Source organism: Geosmithia morbida (genome assembly GCF_012550715.1).
Source record: "Geosmithia morbida isolate 1262 chromosome Unknown scaffold_11, whole genome shotgun sequence".
Classification (NCBI taxonomy): Eukaryota; Fungi; Ascomycota; class Sordariomycetes; order Hypocreales; family Bionectriaceae; genus Geosmithia; species Geosmithia morbida.
Window position 1 is genome coordinate 755,193 of NW_023336198.1, and position 24,361 is coordinate 779,553.

At 55.4% G+C, this 24,361-nt stretch overlaps 8 protein-coding genes across 8 annotated transcripts; 3 read left to right on the forward strand and 5 right to left on the reverse strand.

The window, feature by feature from the left end:
* Positions 1-245: 245 nt before the first annotated feature.
* Positions 246-4,243, forward strand: GMORB2_2024 (coatomer subunit alpha; the record flags this gene model as incomplete). The annotated part of the gene is made up of 6 exons (XM_035464004.1): positions 246-275; positions 348-397; positions 481-800; positions 870-2,768; positions 2,823-3,934; positions 4,001-4,243. 6 exons carry the CDS (start codon positions 246-248, stop codon positions 4,241-4,243), a joined length of 3,654 nt encoding a protein of 1,217 aa, XP_035320268.1.
* A 340-nt stretch (positions 4,244-4,583) lies between these two features.
* Positions 4,584-5,510, reverse strand: GMORB2_2025 (26S proteasome regulatory subunit N12; the record flags this gene model as incomplete). The annotated part of the gene is made up of 1 exon (XM_035464005.1): positions 4,584-5,510. The coding sequence occupies one exon, from the start codon at positions 5,508-5,510 to the stop codon at positions 4,584-4,586; it is 927 nt and encodes a 308-aa protein (XP_035320269.1).
* A 2,315-nt stretch (positions 5,511-7,825) lies between these two features.
* GMORB2_2026 (TPR repeat) lies at positions 7,826-10,590 on the forward strand (the record flags this gene model as incomplete). The annotated part of the gene is made up of 3 exons (XM_035464006.1): positions 7,826-7,938; positions 8,052-10,515; positions 10,579-10,590. The coding sequence occupies 3 exons, from the start codon at positions 7,826-7,828 to the stop codon at positions 10,588-10,590; spliced, it is 2,589 nt and encodes an 862-aa protein (XP_035320270.1).
* A 488-nt stretch (positions 10,591-11,078) lies between these two features.
* On the reverse strand, positions 11,079-12,516 carry GMORB2_2027 (Major Facilitator Superfamily; the record flags this gene model as incomplete). The annotated part of the gene is made up of 3 exons (XM_035464007.1): positions 11,079-11,633; positions 11,716-12,351; positions 12,469-12,516. The coding sequence occupies 3 exons, from the start codon at positions 12,514-12,516 to the stop codon at positions 11,079-11,081; spliced, it is 1,239 nt and encodes a 412-aa protein (XP_035320271.1).
* Positions 12,517-13,943: 1,427 nt separating this feature from the next.
* On the reverse strand, positions 13,944-14,917 carry GMORB2_2028 (Pfam:DUF540; the record flags this gene model as incomplete). Its single annotated transcript, XM_035464008.1, has 2 exons — positions 13,944-14,459; positions 14,540-14,917. 2 exons carry the CDS (start codon positions 14,915-14,917, stop codon positions 13,944-13,946), a joined length of 894 nt encoding a protein of 297 aa, XP_035320272.1.
* A 972-nt stretch (positions 14,918-15,889) lies between these two features.
* Positions 15,890-17,092, reverse strand: GMORB2_2029 (gelsolin; the record flags this gene model as incomplete). The annotated part of the gene is made up of 1 exon (XM_035464009.1): positions 15,890-17,092. The coding sequence occupies one exon, from the start codon at positions 17,090-17,092 to the stop codon at positions 15,890-15,892; it is 1,203 nt and encodes a 400-aa protein (XP_035320273.1).
* Positions 17,093-17,500: 408 nt separating this feature from the next.
* Positions 17,501-18,808, reverse strand: GMORB2_2030 (Golgi transport complex subunit 5; the record flags this gene model as incomplete). Its single annotated transcript, XM_035464010.1, has 1 exon — positions 17,501-18,808. One exon carries the CDS (start codon positions 18,806-18,808, stop codon positions 17,501-17,503), a length of 1,308 nt encoding a protein of 435 aa, XP_035320274.1.
* Positions 18,809-19,849: 1,041 nt separating this feature from the next.
* GMORB2_2031 (Protein of unknown function (DUF2434)) lies at positions 19,850-21,686 on the forward strand (the record flags this gene model as incomplete). The annotated part of the gene is made up of 2 exons (XM_035464011.1): positions 19,850-20,515; positions 20,613-21,686. 2 exons carry the CDS (start codon positions 19,850-19,852, stop codon positions 21,684-21,686), a joined length of 1,740 nt encoding a protein of 579 aa, XP_035320275.1.
* Positions 21,687-24,361: the final 2,675 nt, after the last annotated feature.

Sequence of the window (24,361 nt, forward strand, 5' to 3'; positions counted from 1 at the left end):
GCCCCTCGCCAACCCACAATTGGAGATGGCCGTGGTCAGGACACGAAGCGCAACAGGAGAACTGGCAGCCCACTTGTGAAACTCCACCACGCCAACTCTCGCCCGGGGCTGCATTGCTGGCCAGATTCGAACTACCATTGATCACTGGGCGCATTGGTAATTACCGCGAGGTGATCCCCCAGTCTACACCCTTGCGTCGCTTTTTCCCTTGATGCAGGAAGCTGCGGCTTCACCTCCCCACCAATATGCAGTCCTCCCCTGGAATGTTGACCAAGGTACGCCGAGCTTGAAGGGGGGACGGGGGAAGAAGCTATGCGCTTTGCTTTGTTGGCTAACCCATCGTCCAGTTCGAGTCCAAGTCATCGAGAGTGAAGGGAATTGCCTTTCACCCCAAGCGGTACGTCCACCTACCTGTTCTGCCTGTCGTTGTCCGCGCGCCTTAGGGGTCTTGCATATGCTGATGCCGTTGCGTGCCCTTAGACCATGGATCCTCGTCTCCCTCCACTCGTCCACTATTCAGCTGTGGGATTACCGCATGGGAACTCTCATCGATAGATTTGAAGAGCACGATGGACCTGTTCGAGGTATCGATTTCCACAACACTCAGCCTCTCTTCGTCTCTGGTGGCGATGACTACAAGATCAAGGTCTGGTCCTACCAGTCCCGACGCTGCCTATTCACCCTGAACGGCCACCTCGACTATATCCGAACCGTCTTCTTCCATCATGAGCTCCCGTGGATCATTTCCGCCTCGGATGACCAGACCATCCGTATATGGAACTGGCAAAACCGCTCTTTGAGTATGCACAATCTCCGTGCTACCATCGCTCATATATCCCCACAACCCCCTTGCTGACAAGAACAAATAGTCTGCACAATGACAGGCCACAATCACTATGCCATGTGCGCCCAGTTCCACCCTAAAGAGGACCTTGTCGTCTCCGCATCGCTCGACCAGTCTGTCCGCGTCTGGGACATCTCCGGACTCCGAAAGAAACACTCGGCCCCGACATCCATGAGCCTCGAGGACCAGATAGCCCGTGCCAACCGTGAACAGGCCGACATGTTCGGCAACACCGATGCTGTTGTCAAGTTTGTTCTCGAGGGACACGATCGAGGCGTTAATTGGGTTTCCTTCCACCCTACCATGCCCCTTATCATCTCCGCTGGCGACGACCGTTTGGTGAAGCTTTGGCGCATGTCTGAGACCAAGGCCTGGGAAGTCGACACGTGCCGCGGCCACTTCCAGAATGTCGAAGGCTGCTTGTTCCACCCCCACCAGGATCTGATACTGTCTGCCGGCGAGGATAAGACAATCCGCGTCTGGGACTTGAACAAGCGCACTGCTGTCCAGTCGTTCAAGAGGGAGAGCGATAGGTTCTGGGTAATTGCTGCCCACCCCGAGATCAACCTCTTTGCCGCGGGCCACGATAACGGTGTTATGGTCTTCAAGCTGGAGCGTGAGCGTCCCGCGTCGGCCACCCACCAGAATCAGCTCTTCTATGTCACCAAGGAGAAGACTGTCAAGGCCTATGACTTCCAGAAGAATGCCGAGAGCCCTACTCTGCTATCACTCAAGAAGCTGGGTAGCCCCTGGGTAGCCCCCAGGACTCTGTCCTACAACCCGGCGGAGAGATCCATTCTGGTTATCTCGCCAACTGACGGCGGCTCGTACGAGCTTGTGAACCTTCCCAAGGACGGATCGGGTGCCATTGAGCCTACAGAATCGAAGCGCGGCTCGGGAACCTCTGCCATCTTTGTCGCTAGGAATCGCTTTGCCGTCTTGAATACCAGCACCCAGGTTATCGACATCAAGGATCTGTCAAACAACATCACTCGGTCTTTCAAGCCCCCGCCGGGCACTACAGACATCTACTTCGGAGGAACCGGTAACCTGCTCATCATCACCCCCACTGCTGTTCACCTATACGACATTCAGCAGAAGAAGAGCACCGCCGAGCTTGCCGTGAACGGGGTCAAGTATGTGGTCTGGTCTAACGACGGCCTTTACGCTGCCCTGTTGAGCAAGCACAACGTCACCATTGTCACAAAGACTCTCGAGCAGGTTAGCTCTCTCCATGAGACAATCCGTATCAAGAGTGCCACGTGGGACGATGCCGGTGTCCTTCTCTACTCGACCTTGAACCACGTCAAGTACACTCTCCTCAATGGCGATAATGGCATTGTCCGCACCCTCGACCAGACCGTTTACCTTGTTCGTGTCAAGGGACGCAACGTCTACTGCCTGGACCGCTCAGCCAAGCCCAGGGTCCTGCAGATTGACCCTACTGAGTACCGTTTCAAGCTAGCTCTGGTCAAGCGGAATTACGAGGAGATGCTTCACATCATCCGCACATCAAGTCTTGTCGGACAGTCTATCATCTCGTACCTGCAAAAGAAGGGCTACCCGGAGATTGCATTGCAGTTTGTTCAGGACCCCACCACCCGCTTCGATCTTGCCATTGAGTGTGGAAACCTGGAAGTAGCTGTGGAGATGGCCAAGGAGCTGGATCGCCCTGTCTTCTGGACGAGGTTGGGTACCGAGGCTCTTGCCCATGGTAACCATCAAGTTGTCGAGATGAGCTACCAGAAGCTCAAACAGTTCGACAAGCTCTCCTTCCTTTACCTCGCCACCGGTGACCACTCGAAGTTAGCTAGGATGGCTAAGATTGCTGAGCACCGTGGTGACTTTACGTCGCGCTTCCAGAACGCTCTGTACCTAGGAGATGTCGAGGACCGTATTCAGATGTTCAAGGAGATTGACCTCTGTGAGTATATTGACCTTTTACCATACCGTGGTGATAGCTTACTAACAAAAAAAGACCCCCTGGCGTACATGACTGCCAAGTCTCATGGACTGGAGGAAGAGTGCCAGGCTATCCTCGAGGCTACCGGCCTTACTGAGGACCAGATCTCCGTGCCCAAGCTTGGAGAACCTCTGGCGCCCGGGAAGCCGGTTGTGCCCACGTACAAGGCCAACTGGCCCACGAAGGCTGGCTCGCAGTCGTTCTTCGAGAAGGCCCTCCTCGGACAGGTCGAAGGACTGTCGCTGGATGACGAGCCTGCCGCTAACGGGATACACGATGAGATGGAAATTGACGGTGCCACCAAGGCCAGCGGAGCTCTTGTGGACGACGATGAGGATGCAGCCGGATGGGACCTTGGTGACGATGCGGTCCCTGAGGTGGAGAGCGACTTTGTCAACGTCGATAGCGCCGAGGCAGGTGGTGCCGGCAGTAGTGAGGCTGACCTCTGGGCACGCAACTCGCCGCTTGCGGTGGACCATGTGGCCGGAGGCTCGTTTGAGTCTGCCATGCAGCTACTGAACCGCCAAGTCGGCGCCGTCAACTTCGCGCCGCTCAAGCCTCGCTTCCTTGAAGTCTACCAGTCCTCCAAGACGTTCCTCCCCGCGTCGGCAGGCCTCCCTCCACTCATCAATTATGTCCGCCGCACCCTGGATGAGACAGATCTACGCCAGGTCCTCCCCATTGTTCCCCGCGACCTGGAGCAGCTGGCCGCCAACGACCTTCAAAAGGGATACGACTCTATGAAGACGAACAAGCTCGAAGATGGTGTCCAAATTTTCAAGGGCATCCTGCACGCCATCCTCGTGAACTCTGTATCGAGCGAGGATGAGGCCGCAGAGGCAAAGAAGCTGATCACTTCCGCCAGCGAATATACAGTGGCCATGGGCATCGAGCTAGCCAGGAGGAAACTGGGAAGCGCCGAGGAGGTGGCCAAGAACCCCGAGGCCCTGAAGAAGAGCTTGGAGCTCTCGGCTTACTTCACCATCCCCAAGATCGAGGTGCCGCATCGCCAGCTGGCTCTCCTGAGCGCCATGCAGCTGGCCATGAAGAATAAGAACTACAACTCGGCCCTCAGCTTTGCCAACCGTATCATCGCCAACGGAGGATCCGGCAAGATTGTTGAGAACGTAAGTTGCGACTCCTTCTCCCTACAGGCACTTCACTTTGATCAGTTACTAACTACATGGAAACAGGCCAAGGCCAAGAAGGCTCAGTGCGAGCGCAATCCACACGATGCCTTGGAAATCGAGTTTGACCACTTTGCCGAGTTCGAGGTCTGCGCTGCCAGCCACACGCCCATCTACAGCGGAACGGCGTATGAGGAATGCGCCTTTGACGGGTCCAAGTACCACACCAAGTACAAGGGCAGCGTTTGCAGGGTGTGCGAGGTTTGCGAGATTGGAAAGCATGGTAGCGGCCTGAAGCTTTTCGCCTAGAGTTGTAATGATGACGACACCAGGAGCTGGGACTAAAAGGCTAGAAAGATGAATTGATGGTTTTCTTCATATTACCTATTTTTTTTTCCTGCGTGACAGAAAAAGAGAGAAAACTTGCATTCGCGGGGTTGGTGTTTGTTTATCAGGGAGGCTGATAGTATGTGTTTTTCTAAGGAGAGAATAGCACGGCAAGAATACTTAATTTGTCTGCCCATCACACGTGTTTACACTGTAGGGAGTTGATGACGCCTTGGTGAAGTTTGGTTGTTTTTTGTTCTTCATGTTCTTATTGTAATACAATTGCGCTTCTAGGTTGATAAAACACCGTTTTCCTTCCCGTCTACACAATGGTCTCAAGCTCACGAGCGTAACCGAGAGCATTTTCTATCACCATTTGGCTCATGTCCTTGTTCTGGGTGGCGTCGTCCGTCTCAGCCGTATCGGGGAAGTAGATGTTGCCGTCGCGGACGATCCAGCCGCGGTACTTGGCAAAGGAGACGACATCACCCTCGGAGTCGAGGAAGAGGAGGGACTTTGTAGAGCTGATAGGAAGGCTGGGGTAGGCGCGCTCGCTGCTGCTAGCGATCTCGGAGCGGATCTGGTTCTTGAGGATCTGTAGAGAGCAAAAGAGAGTTAGAATCTTGCCGCACAGGGGGGTTATCTTGAGTTCTGATGACCGAGACCCCTCGGAAGAAGACCCCAAGAGCTGCAGGGGAGACGGGCATACCTCCGAAAATACACTGTACTCATCGCAGGGCACCTCGCTGCTCTTCATGGCCTTCCAGACGCGATCGTAGCTGCCCTCCATGAGCCATCTTTCCAGGCGAATGGGATAGCCCAGGTACCTATCGCCCTCGATGTCTCCGGTGTCGCCCTCGCGGTACGACAGGCTCTCGAGCTCCGAGTGGAACTCTGCGTAGCGACCCTCGGTGAGCAGGAGCAGGAGGCTGAGGCCGGTGACCTTGTTACGCTCGGCCAGGTTAGGCGCCAGGCGGGAGGGCGGCAGCTCGTAAAAGGGCTGCAGCTGCTGGACGTAGCGGGTGAAGGCATCCGGGTTGCCGGCACGGATGGAGAACAGGGCGCCCTGCTCGTACGTCTCGCGGGCCAAGGCCAAGGTCGACTGGGAGACAGCCGGGGTGGGGGTAAGGGCCTTGAGGCTCAGGAGGGCCAGCTTTCCCTTTGACAGGAGAGAGTTGGCATCCTCATAGCTCATCGAGGGGTTCTGCTTGAGCTGGGAGACGATCTGGGATAGGCTGCGTTCGGCCATGGTGGGTAAGCAGCTGTATGGACGGTGGCGACCAACAGTGTTCTATACGGGTTTCGTTTTTTCCTTTCTTTGTTGTTGTCGTTGTCGTTGTTGCTCGCGGGGAGATTTATGTCTGGGGATGCAATGAATCCCCTGGTGTATTCGCCGTTCGTTGTCCGTCTGGGTGGTGTGGCGTGCGGTGTGGGATTGTCGTCGTGGTGATAGCTTGACGGGCGGCTTGCTGGCCAGGCTGAATGCTGCTGACGCAGTTGATAGTTGATGCAGCTGGGCTGCCCGCCAAAATCGGAGCTTGGGTTGTTCCCCGTTCCGACTGTGGTTGGTTGTGGTTATGTCAGCAGTCCTTCCTTTCTTCTTTCCGACGTTACGTCGTTGCCGGCGTACGGCGTTACATCCATACACAAGGCGTGTAGGCGCTACTTTTAGCACCCCTACAACCCGTGGCGGGAAGGATCTGAATACCAAAGTGGAAAAGAATTACAGTAGATCTTCTTCTAGTCCGGGAGTAGCGGCTCTTGTGATACGAATATCACTCGTGTGCCGTGATGGTGATACGATCGCTTGTCTGGTTGACCGGTCCCAGGTGACTGGATCGCCAGTTGCAGCCTTGCAGGATTGCTTGATTCGCCCGCCCAAGCAGCTTTGCGGTGACCGTGGCAGTGACGACAACGATGCATACACATGTTACCTAACAGTACTTTAGTAGTAATAGTCGTACTGCCGTACGGGTAGAATATTGTCTACCTGCTATGCACAGATCGTCTGGAGAGACGACTATGTGTCGTGGGATTTTATAATTAGACGTCGGAACACGCAACCCTCCTCCTCCTCTTCCTCTGCCTCCTCTGCCTCCTCCTACGAGCGCCATGATGGAACGCTGACGTTGGGAAATGATATGGTACGTTGTTATTGCGGTTCGCACCTCATCATGCAAATATCGTGTGTTTAGGATGATGAGGATGGGGGGTGAGGAGGCCATATGATGCGAGCACGAGGAGATGTGATGCCGGCTGCGCCTCACACACACACACATACCCGCACACACTCTAGGCACTCTCCCACACACACACACGACATAAATAGCATCAACCACCAACCAGCCCCCGGTCATGACATGGTCTCTAGCCGACGGTCGCAAATGGGCCGCGGTGTACTTGACATGTGTTATTACTGGCGCATTGTTACACCGTACTCGTAATATCGGGATGACGGCAGCTCCCCCTTTTCAATTTTGCGGGCAGACAAGAGTCTTGGCGGCTTGGACGGAGCCAAGCGTTATTACTTAGGCACTTGGAAGATATTACGACGTAACCGAGACTACTGATTTGGTTGGCAGGACACTCGAACAGTTCTGCCGATACTACGAGTAATATGACGATATTAATCATTTTCGCTGTGTAGAGTATAGCCCGGTGGAATTGCTGTTTATTTGTCTCTTAAAAAACCTGCTGTCCTAGTTTTTTGTCGGCTGAACTTTTCTAGACAAAAGGTCTGCCCCAGCTACTGTTTTAGCGCCTCGCCATCAGCCAGACGCCAGGCTCTCCCGCTGTACGAGGGGTTCTGTCCATCCAGTCATGGTTACGGCGTCAGGGTCCTTACAAGTTAAGATACAGTGGGTGCCCCCTATGTACCTAGTACCTACATGTGGACGTTCCAGGAATTAGGGGGTTCTCCTCTATTCTGGATGGAATTTGAGGTGCTGTGAGCCTGTCATGGTGAATGGACCCGACGGGCCCTTTACAGCGGGGACATTGGCTAAACTAGTATTACTACTGGAGCACCATCAGAGCGACTAGGTATTCAATACAGATGGAGCACAAATCTCCTGTAATACTTGTATATGTACGAGTACAGCGATACTCCCGTACAGTGATACCCCGTACAGTAGTGTGCTATGACCTACCAGAGTATTATTATTATTACCAGTACCAGCCCCTAGTAGTAGGCCTTATTAGTACGTACCCAGTACCCAGTAAACCGTCGCAATATTTTATACCAGGCCCAGGAGTCTAGCTCTCCCTTACGGTCCTTTWCCCCCCCCCCCCCCCACGTCTGTCTTTTCTTTTAGTACTACTAGTACTGCTAAGAGCCCACCACTATTACCAGAACCCATAACCGCCACCACCATTGTCCCTCCAAAGCATCTGCAACTACACGTGAAAACGTCTTTTTCCATCTCTCTCGGATTCTCACTACGTCTCGTCTGCGACTCTTAGTCTCTCTCTCTGTCGTGATTTGAGAACCTCCTTTCTCCAGGGGCGTCCAAGCCTGGCTTACTCGCCAAACTTGGTCCATCTGTTCAACCCCGCAGTCAAACAATGGCACCCGGTGCTGCTTCTGATTCTGCACCCGGTGAGCTTGGAGCGACGTTCGTTCCTGGAGGCTGGGACGACTATTACATGCCTCCAGTTGTTGCGCCGTCACCCCAGAGGTATGTTGGTGGCCGCTCTCTTCGAAGCGGCTGCGTCACACATGGCACAACCTGTGATAGTCGCTGTGGTGTGGTGTGGGCACTGCTGACCAAATCTCTCGCCCGGTATTCAGAGTCACGCCTCAGGTCCCCCAAAACATGCAGGAAGACCTCCAACGCATGGAGTCGGAAGCGAGCAGTTCTCGACGCCCCGACGGCGGGGCCTCCTCCAAACACGGCCGAGACCCTTCATTGTCCACCTGGATGGGATCTGCCTCCCAACCCGTCATGGAGCAGTCCCGGGAACCCGACCCCAGTTCCCGACTGAGCCTCTCCGCCACCCTCGAGACGGCCCCGACCTTCTCTCCATTTCCCAAGGTCAAGGGCGACAACATCCCCCCGGCCGACGAAGAGAAGGAGAGCATCCTGTGGAATGCCCGCAAACATGTCATGAGCTCTCAGAACGTCTCCATGCAGGTCACATGGGCCCGTGACGTCCTCAGCTGGGTCGAGGTGTCCGTGGAGATGGCTAATCGCATGTCCCCCGATGCCCCACGTCCATCCACCCCACGTATCGAGCACGAGCTGCGTGTAGACGCCGTCAACATCACCACACATCTTGCTAGTCAGGACCACCCCCAAGCCCTGTATATGCAGGCCAAGTGGAAGGAGTTTGGCAAGTTCGGCCACCGCGTCGACAAGCGTGAGGCCTACGTCGGCTACAAGCGCTCTGCCGAGCTCGGATACGGCCGTGCCGAGTATCGCATGGGCATGCTGTTTGAGCACTCCAACGACGTCTCCAAGGCCAAGGAGCACTACTACAAGGGCATGGCCCTGAAAGACTCGGCGTCCCTCTACCGCATGGGCATGACAAGCCTGCTGGGACAGCTAGGCGAGGCTAAGGACTATCAGACAGGCCTGGATCGCATCCAGGCTGCCGCCGACTCTGCTGACGAGGACTCGCCCCAGGGAGCCTTCGTCTACGGCATGCTCATCGGCCGGGAGCTCCCCGATATCTACGTCCCCGACTCTATGCTCCCCACCAACCCCCAGACTGCCATGGTCTACGTCGAGAAGGCAGCCTACCTAGGCTTCGCCAAGGCGCAGCACAAGATGGGTCAGGCTTACGAGCTGTGCCAGTTCGGGTGCGAGTTTAACCCGGCCTACTCTCTCCACTACTACGGCCTCGCTGCCAACCAGGGAAACGCAGAGGCCGCTCTGGGTGTCAGCCGATGGTTCCTCTTCGGTTACGAGGGCGTCTTCAAGAAGAACGAGGAGCTGGCTTTTAAGTATGCCAGGCAGGCCTCAGACCAGAAGCTCCCCACTGGCGAGTTTGCCCTGGGTTACTACTACGAGATCGGTATCTTTGTCGAGAAGAGCCTTGGCGAGGCACGCAAGTGGTACCAGCTCGCTGCCGACCACGGAAACAAGGACGCCATCGGCCGCCTCGAATCTCTAAGCTCGGACCACACACTGTCGAAGCAGGACCACGAGACGACGACACTCACAAGGATCAAGTCGCAGCATGGCTCGCAACGCGGAAAGAGGCCGGACAGGTTCAAGCAAGGAGCACAGGCCCAGGCGCTCCCTACCCTCAGCGAGGCAGCACCGCCGAAGGTTGGCAAGTCAAGGGACGGGTCGCCCTACGTCTCCCCCCAGCCGTCGCCCGGCTTCAAGCCCACTGTCGTCTCGGAAGGCGCCGATTTCCCCGATCCCTCGAGAGGCCATGTTGCTGGCGCCGGCCGTCAGCCAGCTTTCGGCGTGCGCGTCGAGGGCGGGCCTAACCCGGCAGTACGGTCTCAATCGGCGGCGCCTCCGTATCCAGAGGACCATCGGGCTCCTCCAGTCGGCCGGTCAGCCTCTGCAGCCCCGTATCCGGAAGACGATATGCGCGGGCAAGGTCGAGGCGGTCGACCCCGGCCCAATCAATACGGCCCTGGGCCTCAATCAGATCGCCCCGGAAGCGCCTTCGGTGTGGCCCCTCAGCAGGGCCAGGGACTTCCCTTGAGGCCCATGCCCTCCTCGCAGTCGACGGGTAACATGAACGCGCCCCCACAGCAGTACCCTAACCCGCGCGGCCGCATTGCCTCGGCAGGCACCGCACCTCCTCCTGGCGGCCCCGGTCCCATGAGCCCCACGGCGCCCTTCCACTCCAGCGACTACGGCCGCCCCCCAAGCTCAGGAGGCTACTCAAACAGCTCGCGTCCCGGGTCGTCGGCCGCTCAGAAGGCCGCCATCCAGGGCGGCGCCATGCCCCCCGGCCGCGGGTACGACGGCCGCGTCTCGCAGCAGCCACCACCAGGCGGTCGTCCGCCGGCCGGTGGCAGGGGTGGTCCTGGACCCATGTCGCCCACACCGCAGAGGCCACCCGCATCCAGCTACGGTGCCCCCCCTCCTGTCGCAGCAGCCGGGAGGGTGGGCAGCGCACCTCCCGGGCAGATGCAGAGACCAGATCCGGCCAGGCCGGGTGCGAGTGCGAGCCCCGCGCCGTCTGTTTCGTCGGCTCCCGCGCCATCCGCCGCGCCTTCGAAGCCCAGCAAAGGCCCTGCCACGTTTGAAGATATGGGTATTCCCCAGGGGAAGCAAGAGGGTGACTGCGTGAGTTCTCCGCCTATCCATCCCCTTCCTTCTTTTACAACATGCCAGACTAACATAGTACAGGTGGTCATGTAATACAAAAAAGATGTTTTTCGCCGTAAAAGAAGAAGAAATCGGAATAAAGGAGATCAAAGGGCTGTCATGCAGTATGTGTCCTGGATGAACAACCAGTGGCTAATGCAGATGACGCATGGCACGTGTTGCATTTGTTGTTTTCAAAACAAAAGAAAAAGGGAGTTGCATTTTGAAGATTTAGGATGGAGTGTTTTATTCTCTTTTTGTTATTATTGTCCGCTTTCCAGTTCTTGTTCTACCTTTCCCTTGGTCTTCGCCTCCCCCTCGGTTTCTCTTCTTCACCCCCTTTATTAGTATATTCATTATTTTGTTCAATTTAAGCTTTGTTATCAACACGTTGGTATACAAGGTATTCCCCTCTTCTCCCTGAGGGTATTGTCATACTGTTCATCAGATTAGTGTTCTGTATCGAAAGCTTCCATGATCCCAATGGTAGTAGATTCCCTCTGTGCCCTGTATAACATGGCGTGTCGCGTGCAAAAGGCCCATTACACCTTGCCAGACCAGCCCACACCCGTCTTTCGCATCCTGACCACCTTGGACAAGGTCATGAACACACCTCCGGTAGCCAGGCAGGCGCCCGAGAATGCCTGGGCACCCTTGTACGAGCCGGTCGAATCGATGATGGCTCCGGCGATTGGCGGGCCGGTGAGCACGGCGAACGACACAATGGTAAATACCATACCCATGCGCACGCCGATCTTACGCATGTCGGTGGTCAGGAGGGACAGGGCGGCGGGGAAGAGGCTCTGGATGGCGGCGGCGAACAGGCCGTAGAGGACGGTCCAGACGTACAGCGAGGCGGGGGTGTCGACGGCTATCCAGCAAAAGGCCAGCAGGGAGGCCGCGGCGCAGACGGGGATGAGGGTGTTGACGGCGCCGACGCGGTCGGCTATGAAGTTGGGGACCAGACGACCTACCGCGCCCACGCCATTGACGATGAGCAGCAGGTCAAGCGAGGCAGAGAAGGTGAATGGGTCGTGGATGCCGTTGCGGGCAAAGGAGGCGAGGTAGTAGAATGCAAAGTAGACGCCCCAGAAGAACTTGATTTATCCATGGTCAGATTGGTCACATGGAACAACAACGAGAGGTGAGGGAGGGGGCGCAGAGGATCAGGGGACATACAGAAAAGGAGCCGATGGCGTAAAAGGTATACTCCAACTCCTTGAAGGCGGAAAGGTCAATGATGGGACCGGTCCTCCTGCGTGGCTTGATGCGCGGACGGCTGAGGGCATTGGCCACGACCAGGCCGGCGAGCTGGACGAAGCCGATGGCCCTGACGGTCCAGGGGAAGCCTATCCTGGGAAGGAGCTGCCTCGCCATGACGGGGAAGACCAGGCCGCCGACGACGCTGCCGCACGCCGTGATGCCCAGGGCGATGGACCTCCTCCGGTGGAAGTAGGTGGACACGAGAGCCAGGGCGGGGCAGAACATGCAGCCGTTGGCCACGCCGATACAGACGCCCTGCGCCAGCATGAACTGCCAGTACCCGGTGCAGGCCGAGGTGCAGAAGATGCCGACCACTTGGAGAGCGCTGCCGGCCAGGAAGATGTGCCGGAACAGCCCCATGTCCACCAGACGGCCCGTAAAGGCCCCCAGGAAGAAGAGGAGGAACACCGTCACCGACCCGATGAAGGATATCTCCAGGGACGTACGCTCCGGCATCATGCTGGGCAGGTAGTCCTGCCACACGCCAAAGGAGTTGATCCACCCCCAGCTGTTGCAGATAACAAAACCGCCCGCCAGGCCTGCATCGTGTCTCTCGTGTCAGTGCCGGTCCGCAGAGGGGTGTGGGTTAGATATGTATGCACATGGCATTGGAGAGGAAGGAGACCCGACACGGCCGCGAAGTCGGCTGTGACACGTAGGCAGACTTACACTGAGACCAGGCCACGAGTCCGCCGTCTGGAGCCGGACTCGGGTCATGGTTGCTAGACAAATTGCTCGCAGCCCGGTCCAATGCGCTGGGGGAGTAATCCTCGTCGTCAGTGTCGTCTGGATCCCTTCGGCGTCCTTCCTCGGCGGCTCGCTCAGAGTTGATTTTGATTTTGTCGTTGTTGTCGTTGGTGTTGTTACTGCTGTCTTGCTGCTGCTGCTGCTGCTGCTGTTGTTGTTGTTGTCGTCCGACCGAAGTCTCCTTTTCATTGTCCAAGGTCATGCCGTCCCGTATTGGCACCTTCTGTGCTCAATCTCGTTGTCCAGTGCTCTTGTTAGGTCTTACCCCGACAATTCTGATGGTTGGCCGGTTTCGGCACAATCTGGGGCCAACGTCGGAGCTTTCACCGAACCTTCGACGATCATGTGAGGAAAGTCAAGAGATTCGATCAATAGCGAGGAAAGAAGAAAGGAAGGACAGGTTTGGCAGGTGTTGTATAGATAGAGAGGGGAAAGGAAATCACTCGGCACGAAATGTTTACTCCAATGGTAGAGAGGAGCAACCTGTTGATATCCAAACAAGTTTTACAAACCAAACCCCGTTGCTCAAGAAGACTATCTTTCTGAAGATTGTTTTCCCTATTGTTGGAGAGAGAATGCGGGGGATCGGCTGGTCCTGGTCCTGACTGCACAGTCAACATCAGAAGAGCGGAGCGCGCAACAGAGTATAGGTAGAGTAATGACACATGGGGGGGAGAGACTCTGCTCCTACTCCGGTAATATGAGTCGGCATCTGCACGATTACCGGCTATTCTTACTCGTATGAAGTAGTAGTCCCAATGTTTCCCTTTTTGTCGTTTGTGGGCGACAAGGGTTCGGTTCTCTCTCTTTATCGTGCCTCATTAGCCCAATGATCGCCCCCCTCCCCGAGTTGCGGAGTAGACAGAGTCTGACGGGCCATATATTCGTACACATTGTCGGTCTAGAGCTCAACCATTTTCTTTGCAGAGTTTTCAACTCAGCGTTGCTATCGAGACCGTGGCGCATCATCATATGTGAATTCGGGCGTCACCGATACGCCGTTCATGTGTCATTCGAAACTCAGATCCACTTTGACCGACGTGCCGACAAGATGAATAGTAAATAGTATTAGTAGTCATACAGTCCGATGTCGTGTGCAGTTGAGGTCTTCAAGCCCAAGAATATATAATGACAATTCATCGCGGGTATGGTTCAATGGCTCAGTGGTCGGCCCTCTCCGACATATACATTGTCGTTGCCATAATCGGATTTTCCTGTCTTCTCCTTTCTTTTCTCGCATCATTTCCCATCGTTTGTTGAAGTTGTCGTCGATACATACAATATCCAGTAAGATGGCAGCAGCACGTCATTTGCGCCCTTTGCAATCGTCTACGCCCTACATACACTTGTCGTTTTGCGGGGTAGCGTAACCTTTGCGTTCTTCAGCGTGACACGCATCACGCCAGATGGTCGGCATAAGGCGGAGGGCCGTCGCGCTCGTTGGATTCGTCGTGCCCGTCAGAGTCATCTCCAGGAGCCGCGGCCCTCTCCTTTTCTATCTTGGCAGTCCACAGGGCAGCGCCTGCGGTGGTTGTGAGCAGGAAAACGAGAGACAGGATGGGGATGAGTTCAAGAATCATGGCCACGGTGCCGAACCAGATGTCCTCCCACACGAGCTGCTTGGCCTCCCTCTTGCGCTCTTCCCTGGAGAAGCCGCGGAGTTGGTACCAGCGGTAGTGCGCCAACTTGCCGAGGCGTGTGCCGGTGATGATGATAAAAGCCGGCATGCCGACCCAAGGGATCAGGTTGAGGGGCAGGAACACGACAAGCTCGACCATCTGGATGATGCTCCAGGGCGTGTAGACGGCCGACGTCGTCGGCTTCCCCAGCATCTTGACCTCGTTGGGGGCATCCGAGTAGAGTACCCTGTGGGGGGAGACAAGCTCGGTGCAGGAGAGCTTGATCAAGGTGGCCTTTGGGGAATGTCAGCACGGGCACACGCGCACACATACACATAGCAGAGAGCAGCAGGTTTCAGGAAAATTTCACGCACATCAAAGACATCGACGCGGCACTCATCAACAAAGAATCCCTCGAAAAGACCCTGGATGACGACCAGGCCCTCGCCCAGGACGAGCACAACGGCGCTGACCCAGGCACCCCAGCCGTGGAAGAGAGCCAGAAAGGCGTACTGCGGCAGAAAGGCAAAGGCAAAGAGAAGAAAGTAGACAATAAAGGATATGAGGGTCAACGGAACGATGCGGCCAGAGAACAGCGGCCAGAAGTCGCGGTGGCGCAGGAAGTACCAGATGCCGATGATAGGATACGACGCTGCGCTGGCGGCGCGGGCAAGGTACCCGGAGCGTCGCGACAGTGGCTGCAGGGGGCGGAGGAGGCCTTCGTTCTCACCTGACGCGTTGTCGGCGGGCATTTCGAGCTTCGCGGGTTGGTGGTTATCAGGATTTGGTGATCTTGTATGAGATTTGTGAAATACGCGAAGAAGGAGAGCGAGTGGAGGAGGAAGTGGAAGAGAAAACTCTACATCATCCTCTCCTTTTGCCTTTTGGGTTTGCGCGACGCATGTGAAGAAGGCGCTGACGTAGACGGTGGAATGAACGGGCCAGACTGATGCGTCGTTCCTGACTGGTGTGGGGGTTTTCAACCCAACAACCCTGTAGGGCCCTGTAATATATAGTATTATGTACCAACTCCGGGGCTGAGCTGTGGGGGACTCAACAACATTGCGGCGATGATCCCTCTCTACTTGTCACTAAGTACGGATATTATTAGTAGTAGTATTGGCATTATCATTCGTCGTCATTCGACTGGTTGACTAATACGACTGGGGGGCATCATCATCAGGTCCCGGTAATTAATTCTCTTCATCTTCATACATTATACCATATCCGGCAAGTACCTCTGCTCTCTCTCTCTCCCCCTCGGACAGTGGGATGCCGTCGCCCACGTTGGTAGAACGGAGATGGACGATTTATACGCAGGTCTCCCCGGTGAGATCAAAGCTTCCCCAACCTGGTGAGCAGGCCATCATGGATGGGAAGGCTGAAGCATGTCCGGTGACGCCATATGTGAATGCTTGGAACTGGGACCGGCAATAACAAGGATCAAGGCCTTGCTTGGACAGGCCACCGATGTAGAGTCCGAGGAAGAGCTTGTTCCCTGGAAACTATCCATCTGTGTACGCACAATGCGAAGGAGTAGTATTTTCCCCTCCGGTCATCATCGGGTATCCTGCCATGGTATATGTATCGTATATATATCTAAGATGTATATAATACACGGTCGTCTGTAGGCTGTGAGAGATCCCAAGTATGTATAGATGGGCTGGATATCCCTCAAAATTTGCAGTGGCGCTGTCCTATATACGCTTCATAGATTGCCATCCTCAAACAGCAACAGCCTGGAGGAAAGCCTTGCTCTCATGGCCCTCGTTCACCTTGGCCAGAGGGATGAGATAGGCATCCTCCTGAGAGCTTTGTATATACTGGACGTACGCCCGCGCAACATGCAGCCACTGAGCCTTCTCGACAAGACTAGCACCCTTACCCTCCCAAATCCAGATAGCCCTCCCGCCCAGGTCAAGCAAGAAGACGTCGTTACCATCCAGATCAGACATGGACACGTTGCTCCCCTCCTTGGCAAGCTCAAACGAGAGTTGTCCTGAAGCATCGCTGAGACGGAACAGCCTGACGCTGACGTTCTGCTGCTGCTGCTTCTGCTGCTGAGCACCACCACCCAGAGGCCTGGGCTGGTAGAAGCCGTCTCGAGGGGTGGACTCATCCCCGCCGAGGAGGTCGACGACGCGCACGGAGCGTGACTCGGACTGGGCGAGCACCTCGACGTCGATGTGCTTGGCGAGAGTCATGTCGTGCACGACCTGGGCGGCCTTGGCCTTCTCCATCGGGCTGCAGTCCTTGCCCTGCCAGACCCAGATCTTGTCGCCCTTGTCGAGGACGAAGACGTCGGAGTCGTCGAGGCTGCGCCAGGTGGGCTCAACCTCGTAGACGACGACGCCGTCAGCCGAGGACGAGGCGGGGTTCTTGAAGACGCGGAGCAGCGTGGTGACATCCTCTCTGGGGGCGTCCTGCTCGACGTGGCGGAAGCCGGAGCGCACGCCCCCCTTCAGGATGGTGAGGCGCGGAAAGAGCGACAGGAACTCGTCCGAGGGGGCGTCCTGGATCTCGCGGTGCTGCGTGGCCGCCCCGTGCATGAACTCGTCCAGCTCGACTGTCTTGTAGGCCGCCGTGCCGGCCTCGTCCTGGGTCGTGTGGGCACCCAGCCAGAAGAAGATGTCGTGGCACAGCTTCTCGTTGGCCCCGCTGCCCACCTTGTACGAGTACAAGACGATGTAGCTGTCGCCGTTGTAGAACTGGCCGTACTTCTCCTCGGGCCAGGGCACCACCTGGAACTCTTCGATGCGCCACACGTACAGGCCCGCTGTCCGGCCTACCTTCCCGTCGTTCCAGGCTGGCTCGGTTGCGGCTGAGTTGTACCTGACCTTATGGTCTAGGTCCGAGCTGATGAGCTCGACGTTGCTGTCTTTGATGTCGTACTCCTTGGGGTGGATGAGACCGTCGTGAGGAGCCATGTTGGGGTTGTGCGTGTGTGCGTGTGCGCTTGTCTGCTTGAATGATGCCTTTTTTTTTTGCCCTGTTCTTAATCTATCTGTCCATGCCTTGATATTTCTTCTTTGATGAAAGAATGAAATGCCTCGACAAGATGAAGGTGAGGATATGTAGCATGGCACCTCAGCTATGCTGCGGGGCAGTTGAGCGCGTCTCATGGCGTCAAGGGTGCCCCACCTGCAAGGTCGAGGGGTACGTGCATATGCCATACAGTGGGAGATTAGGAACACGGTAGTAGCATCATCATCTCTATAACGTACTGCTTACTGTCTAGCAGTAGGAGTCAGATATCATGTGTTCATGTTGTCATGCATACTTTCATTACTCGTCATGATAGTAGAGAGCTCTTCTGTCCAGGTACCCTCGTCTTTTCACCTAATATTGTTCACCACACTGCCCACCATGACAGCCGTCTCCCTGTCCCAATTAGGAGTCTTGTCCTTGGTCGTCCTGATCCCCGACAGTGCAGGCGGCAACTGTGATCCCGTAGCGACAGCCTGGCGAATAGCGTCACCGACATTGGTCTTGTTGGACTTGAGTGTGCGGGCAACGACACCGCCCCTGCTGGCGATATCCTGGACACGCGAGGCCAGGCTTCCAGCCATTGTACGCCAAAAGTATGAAGGCAGCGACGGCGTCTCCAGGTATGCGAGGAAGGTCTGCAGCAGCGGCGTCCGAGGCTGTTGGGCGTCGGCGGGCAGGAGAGGGTGTGCGGGAGGCTTCGTGGCATCGAGGATCACCTCGAGTGCAACGACAGACTGGCACCGGGTCGTGACGTCGGCGAGGGCACGGTCCAGGGTGGGGAGCTGGCCTAGCGACCGTGACAGGACAGCTAGGCTGGTCTGTAGGGAAGAGCGAAGATGCGACTCCAGGGCCTGGAGGAGGAATCTCGGCGCCCACTTGCCTGGCTTCAGACCCACGGTCGGCGAGAGGAGGTATAGGACCGTGAGAGCGTGGACGACGCGGGAGCGGGCCTCTTCGCCCTGGGAGAAGGTCATGGAGGCCGTGAGGGAAAAGTCACGCACGACTCGCTCGGCCGTCTCGCGCACGGACTTGTCGATGGGGTTGACGACGGTGTCCTGCAGGCTGCGCACGGCGTCGACGCGGTTCAGCCCGTGGCCTTCCTCACCTGGAGCCCTCTTGTCCACCACCTCCCGCACCGAGAGGATTGTGTAGGCACAGCGCACTAGGGCGGCGTAGTCGTCACCCGACGCATTACTGCCACCCAGCTCAGCGTACTGCGTCTCCAGCTGCCTGCCCAGCTGTAGGCACCGGCCCGTGGCCCTGCCGAGCCGTAGCGTCTCCCACAGCCTAAGGGCCACCTGCCTCACCTCCTCGGCCTCGGCATGCTTGTCGATGACCTCCTTCTCGAGCTGGCGGTAGCTATCGTTGAGGCTCTTGACCTGGCCATCCAGCTCGGACACGATGTGCTTGCTCGCCTGGGTCTGCTGTTGGGTGTGTTTGAGGAGAGGCAGGGCCGACCGCGTCGTCAGCACGTCAATGTGCGAGTCTACCTCTTGCGCGTCGAAGAGCACGCGCGACAGAGGGGTTGACAGGTCCAGGGGACTGTCGTTGGCATTATTGGTCGAGATCACCAGCGTGTTGGCAAAGGAGGCGGGCTTGAAGTCGGGGGCTAGGAAGCTCTCGTAGTCGACGTAGGACGGTTCTTCGTCGGCCATGTTGGGCAGGGAAGCGGAGGGATTGACTGTTCCGCCAATTCCCCCTTGGACGGTCTTCCTGACTCTCCTCTGATATCGTTATCGACCGCAAGCATATAATCAGATCGGGTGTCTGTCTCGGTCGGGGGGAGCAGGTACTTGTATCGTATCCGTACTCGTACCCTGCCCGAGTTTAGAAAAGTGGAATGTTGGCTCCAGGTCTCTACTCGTACGCTGGATTACGACCTGGGCGTGCTGTATTACTACATGGAGTATAGGTACAGAGAGCGCTGTACTTGGTTGCCTAGGAGTCATACAGACTCGTGCTGGACAAGATAAAACCCGCCTCCTTCTTCTCCACATATAGCAGGGATCTTGTCTGCTCATTTGCTCATTTACGTCAGGCCTCGGACAAGCCCCCCGAGTTCTTCCCAGTTCTTTCCCTAGAGGCTAGCGGCTAGCCTTTGTCGATTGTGCTGTCCCCTTTTTTTTTTCCCTCTCTGTTTTCTTTACGGAGTACTGTCCTGCCTATTGTACTCTGAGTCCTGATTCATTCAGAAAAGCGAAAAGTGTGGAGATTTTCTCGTCTTTCCCAGGCTCAACAAACATGGTTGCATCGGCCGTTTCCATCACCCAGAGTGCAGAGTAATAATACTGCTTACTTGTAGTGCCGACCCATCCGACAAAACAGCGCAATTCTATTTCTCGCCTCCGCAGTTCCCGATTTGATCGTCACTGAGTTGTTTTTTCTGTCGCACTTGTTTTTATCCTCCCTAATCTTCTTCTCTTCTCTTTTGTCTCTTCCCATCCTCTCACCCTCGTCCTCAACCACGACGAGTCCTCAATCGCCACTGTCTATCGGCGTGGACTGTGCGACCACACAAAGTGCAGACTCCTCGATTGCGTGCTATGCTTGCAACGTATTGAGGATTGTATTCCATCCCGATTCCCGACGCAAAAGGGACCTCTCCCGTGACGAAACAAGGGTATTGTCAACAAGAGGAACAGCAAACGTCGGGCGAACTCGCGCCAGAAGAGGCAGTCATCTTCCCCTCGCCCAACATGGACGCACGCGATGTAATCTCGTTCCCCGCGGGCGACAACGACACCGACACCATCTTCGGCTCAACCCATTTCAACCTTACCACCCTGGTGCACTTCAACTATACCGTCTACAGCAACGGCACCCTTTCCAACAATTCCAAGTGCTACCTGACCTACGAGCCCTACGTTCCCGCACTCCTCTTCCCCAATGGCACCTTTGTCAATGGCACGGGCTGCTACAACGGCATCAACCCCATTGGGGACCGCGGCCGCACGGGAATCGGCATGGCAGCCGCGTTCGGCGTCTGCCTCGTCTTGCTGCTGACCTGCCTGGCCAAGCACGGCCCCCAGCATCTGCCGCGCGAGAAGCGCTTCGCCCCCCTCGGCCGTCGCTGGCAGTGGTACTGGGGCCTGTTCGTCTGCAGCTGCGCCCTCGTCAGCCTGTTTCTCAACATCGATGTCGACCGGTACAAGGTTCAGCAGCTGCCCATTATCGTCACCACCTTCTTCTACTACCTCATGTGCATGGGCTCCATGGCCCTCGTCTGGGAGGCTGTTCGCCACTGGGGAAGCTGGATGGAGAGGCAGTACATTGATCCCAACCCTTTTGTCCTTCGCGATGACGACAGACGTTCAAAGATTGAGTTCTGGCTCCCGCTCTGGTGCTACCTACTCATCTGGATGGTATGCTTATCATTCTATTCCTCCCTCCCTTTCCTTTCGCGGACGAAAAAAAAACCCCGTATCATATTGGGAATATACGCTGACTCGTACGATGTAGAACTTCTTCATGATTATCCCGCGTAGCTGGAAATTTGCCCAGATGCAGCGCTCACCCGAGCAAGAGGCTGCCATTGCCGAGCCAGGTGCCACAGGCATCCGCTTCAAGATTGCTGCCTTCTTCCTGTTTGGCGCGTGGCTGACGACTGTCTTCTCCATGAGCCACTCGATCAACCACTACAAGCCCCGCAAAAGCGGCCTGTTCAACCGTCTCATCGGCCTGTTTCGGGACATTCCCCTGCGCTTCGCGCTGCTCCTCCCGCTGTCGCTGGGTATGATTGCCTACCAGGCTCTCATCGCGTTCCAGTACCGGTTCTCCGTCATGCGGGCTGACGGTCCCATCCCCATCATCTACGGCTGGGGCTACGGTACTCAGCTGGCCATCCTGGTGGTGCAGATCCTGTACGGCTGGTCCAGCCCCAACGAGGACAAGGAGCTCATGAGGCAGAGGCGTGTACGCGGCGAGATGCTCGACCGAGAGCTGGGCATCATCCACCGTCCCGCATGGTGGCGTCGCGTCAAGGGCGAGCACCTAGTTGGAACCGTGCGCGACAAGCTCGCCCGCAACGTCAACGAGGTCGGCCAGGGGAGGTCCCTCGGCCGCCGCGCAGAGAGCGATATGGAGAGGGACATACGCCAGAACATGGAGAGGAACGCGGCCTACATCGAGTTGGACAGCTACGACGAGACGTCCCGGTACCAGGGCAATAGCAAGGGCCACAACCCCCGCGTCGACCGCGCCGGCGTCCGTGGCATGGGCACGCGCACCAGCTCCATCTCCGCCTCCAACCTCGACCCGGAGTCTGAACGCGTCGTCAACATAGCTTCCAGCCTCCTCTTCCCCGACCCTGAAGAGGTTGAGCGCCGCGAGAGGGAGGCTGAGGAAGAGAGGCGACGCCGCCTCGAGTACATCACCAGTGATGGTCCGCCACCGGCATACGAGGACGACAGCCGCGGACGCAGCGCCTCGTCGCGTAGTGGTGACAGGGCCACGGGAGAGAGGAGTAACAGCACCGGCACGACCAACTCCATCAACGCGCCCGCCACGCAGATTCGCAGTATGCTGGACATCTAAAGTGGTGACGCACTTTCCTAGAAGTCATGACTGTTTTGTAAGGGAGAAAAAGTCACGATCTGTTTTATATCTATTTCTTTTTCTTGATTGTCTTTCTCATGACTTATGCATAACATATTTATTTGGAGCAGTTGAATAAATAACGTGATAGCACTCTCGCACGTTTCAAGAGGAGGGGAAGAGATACGCCGTTTAGGATAGGTACGAATAATAGAAGTTTTTATCTTTTTTTTTTTTCAAAATTACTCGTGCAGAGTGAACCCCCGATTCCTAAATCCAACCCCAATCACACCCCCATATCGGTAAAATTTCCGGAGAGCAGATATGGAGCAGGGGACATGACAACAGCCAAGACTGACACTTTAAGAACAGTCCAAGTATTTCAACCCACCCTCTCCACAAGAGAAGAGGCAGAGAGATGATGATGTCCATTACCAATGGTCAAGAATAGCGGTGTGCTATACTGGAAGCCTTAACCCATGACGAACCAGTCAGACAGATTCCCCTCATCACCAGGAGTAAGCCCACTCCCCCAAGACAAGTCTAAATCTCTGATTCACCCGGAGAGTTTCTAGTGCGGCTTTGGGTCTCCCCTCCCCCCCCTCCCACCACCACCACCCTCCTTGAGCCTCTAAGCCCGTTGGCAGAGTTGGTTGGTGACCATGTAGGTTCCGCGGATGTTGTGGCAAAAAAAAAAAAAATTTAAAAAGAAAAGAGAAGACAGAAAAAAAGGAAAAAGAAAAATCTCCATCACTTGACCTGGATGCATTGGGACTTGATGGGTCAAGGTAAGGTTGGCTGATAGAGGGAGAAAACCCCTTGCGCATGGGATCTAGCCCGTATTACATGTAGAGAATCATGGGAATCGGCTGTACCTTTTCCGGGGTTTATCTCTCTGCAAAGTTGTAAAGGAACGAGGGCGCGGGAATGTCAGAAAAAAGATGCTAGCAATAATACTACCATGTGTACTGACAACTATCCGTATGGCAGGGGACAGATGATCCATTCCTGATACTACCTGTCTACCACTATAATACGCTTTAGTAACGCGTATGCTTATATAATCTGTACAGTGGTGTGGTAGTATAACAATATCTCGACGCACAAGAACATGATATGATAAGATGGAGAAAACCAGGACAGGAACTGCATGATGATGTACTGGTAGCATCATATGCTCGTTGTCTGATTGTCTGATTCCCGGCTGCACATTACGCCCAGCCGACTACTTCTTTTCACTCGTAAGCTACTAATTGATAATCGTACTCCTGTACTCGTGCGTAAAAAAGGTGGTCACCGGCAACATCGGAGTACAAGTAGAAAATGTCTTTTTTCCCTCCCCAGTCTATGCAACTTAGTCAAAACATTCGGGGGGGGATGACTCTTTCCCAACCCTCAGCCACTTTTTAATTCCAATTCTTTTTTTTTCCTGCCCCTCCTCTTGTAGTCTTCCAAGGAGGATAGCTTCCCTTCCCTTCCTACTCATCGAGTCGCGCCGTCAAATTTTGTTGGTCGATGCAAAAACCCCCCGCCCCGTCTCCTCCCTTGTGGTATGATGTCAGCGGGTCAAGCGTGCATCAAGAGAGAGGTGCGTGACGAGCAATTGGTACACCTGAACCCAACTGCTACTGTCACTCTTTTTTTCCCCCTCTCTCTGCCGCTCGCTCTAGTCGAGATAGAAAAAGCCTAAGAGAATGGCTGTTATCTCTATGACGATAGGACCAGCTTGGGTGGGAAAACTTGGAATCTATATTCATGCGTTGCAGGGCTGGGCGGGTGCCTGGCTGGAAGAATGTTGATGTGTTATCGCTACCACTAGTCATCCTTCTTGATAGTAATATTACGTGGCCAGTTAAAGCGAACGAAGAGGTGATGGTGATGCTCATTGTCAATATGTCAAAGTTGGACATCAAAAAAGTGATGCAACAGGGGGGGTAGGCGCTCATTTTTGCCTATTCGATACTAGAAGTATCTGAATAAACGGATTGGAAAACGACGAGGGTTTTCACTTATTCAATTTGTTTGATGTTGTCTTTAAAATAAAATAAAATAAAGCAAACCCGCTGTCCACATGTCGACAGATTGAGGAAGAAACGCGTCGGAGAGGGAGAGATATATCCATATCTCTGAACATAAAAAAAAAGACGTCATGACAGGTCAAGTTGGATATAGTGAGTTTGGCGTGGTGTTAAACTCTATGGGCGTCTGGAGGTTGGACCTACATTTCATAATGGACGCGTACATGCATGCATGTACTCTGTATTAATAATATATGGATGGTCTTGAACTGTTCCTTTCAAGTGCTCATCTCTCAGAGCAATGAACACGGAGTAGTGAGCATTACTAGTAGCTCTGTAACTTGTACATTCAACAAGATCAAACATCCAACAAAACTACAGGTACATAGCATTACTTGCACGTCCTAATGTTCTCACCGTGGAAAAGGCTATTCGTGGCTTGGCCCTGGCAGGGGATCGGCGGTTTTGGGGTCCATCACGAGGACGGTCGTTTGAGGGTTGTCATACGCTGTACGGCAACGCAGCAATACTCCATGTCAGCAATCAGTAACCACCAACTATCAACCTCCCCCCTCCCCTCCCCCTCTCACCCCCCCCCCCTCCGTCTCTGCCCCGCCATTCCCCGCCACCGCTGACGTCGACAAAGGTCAGGCCCAG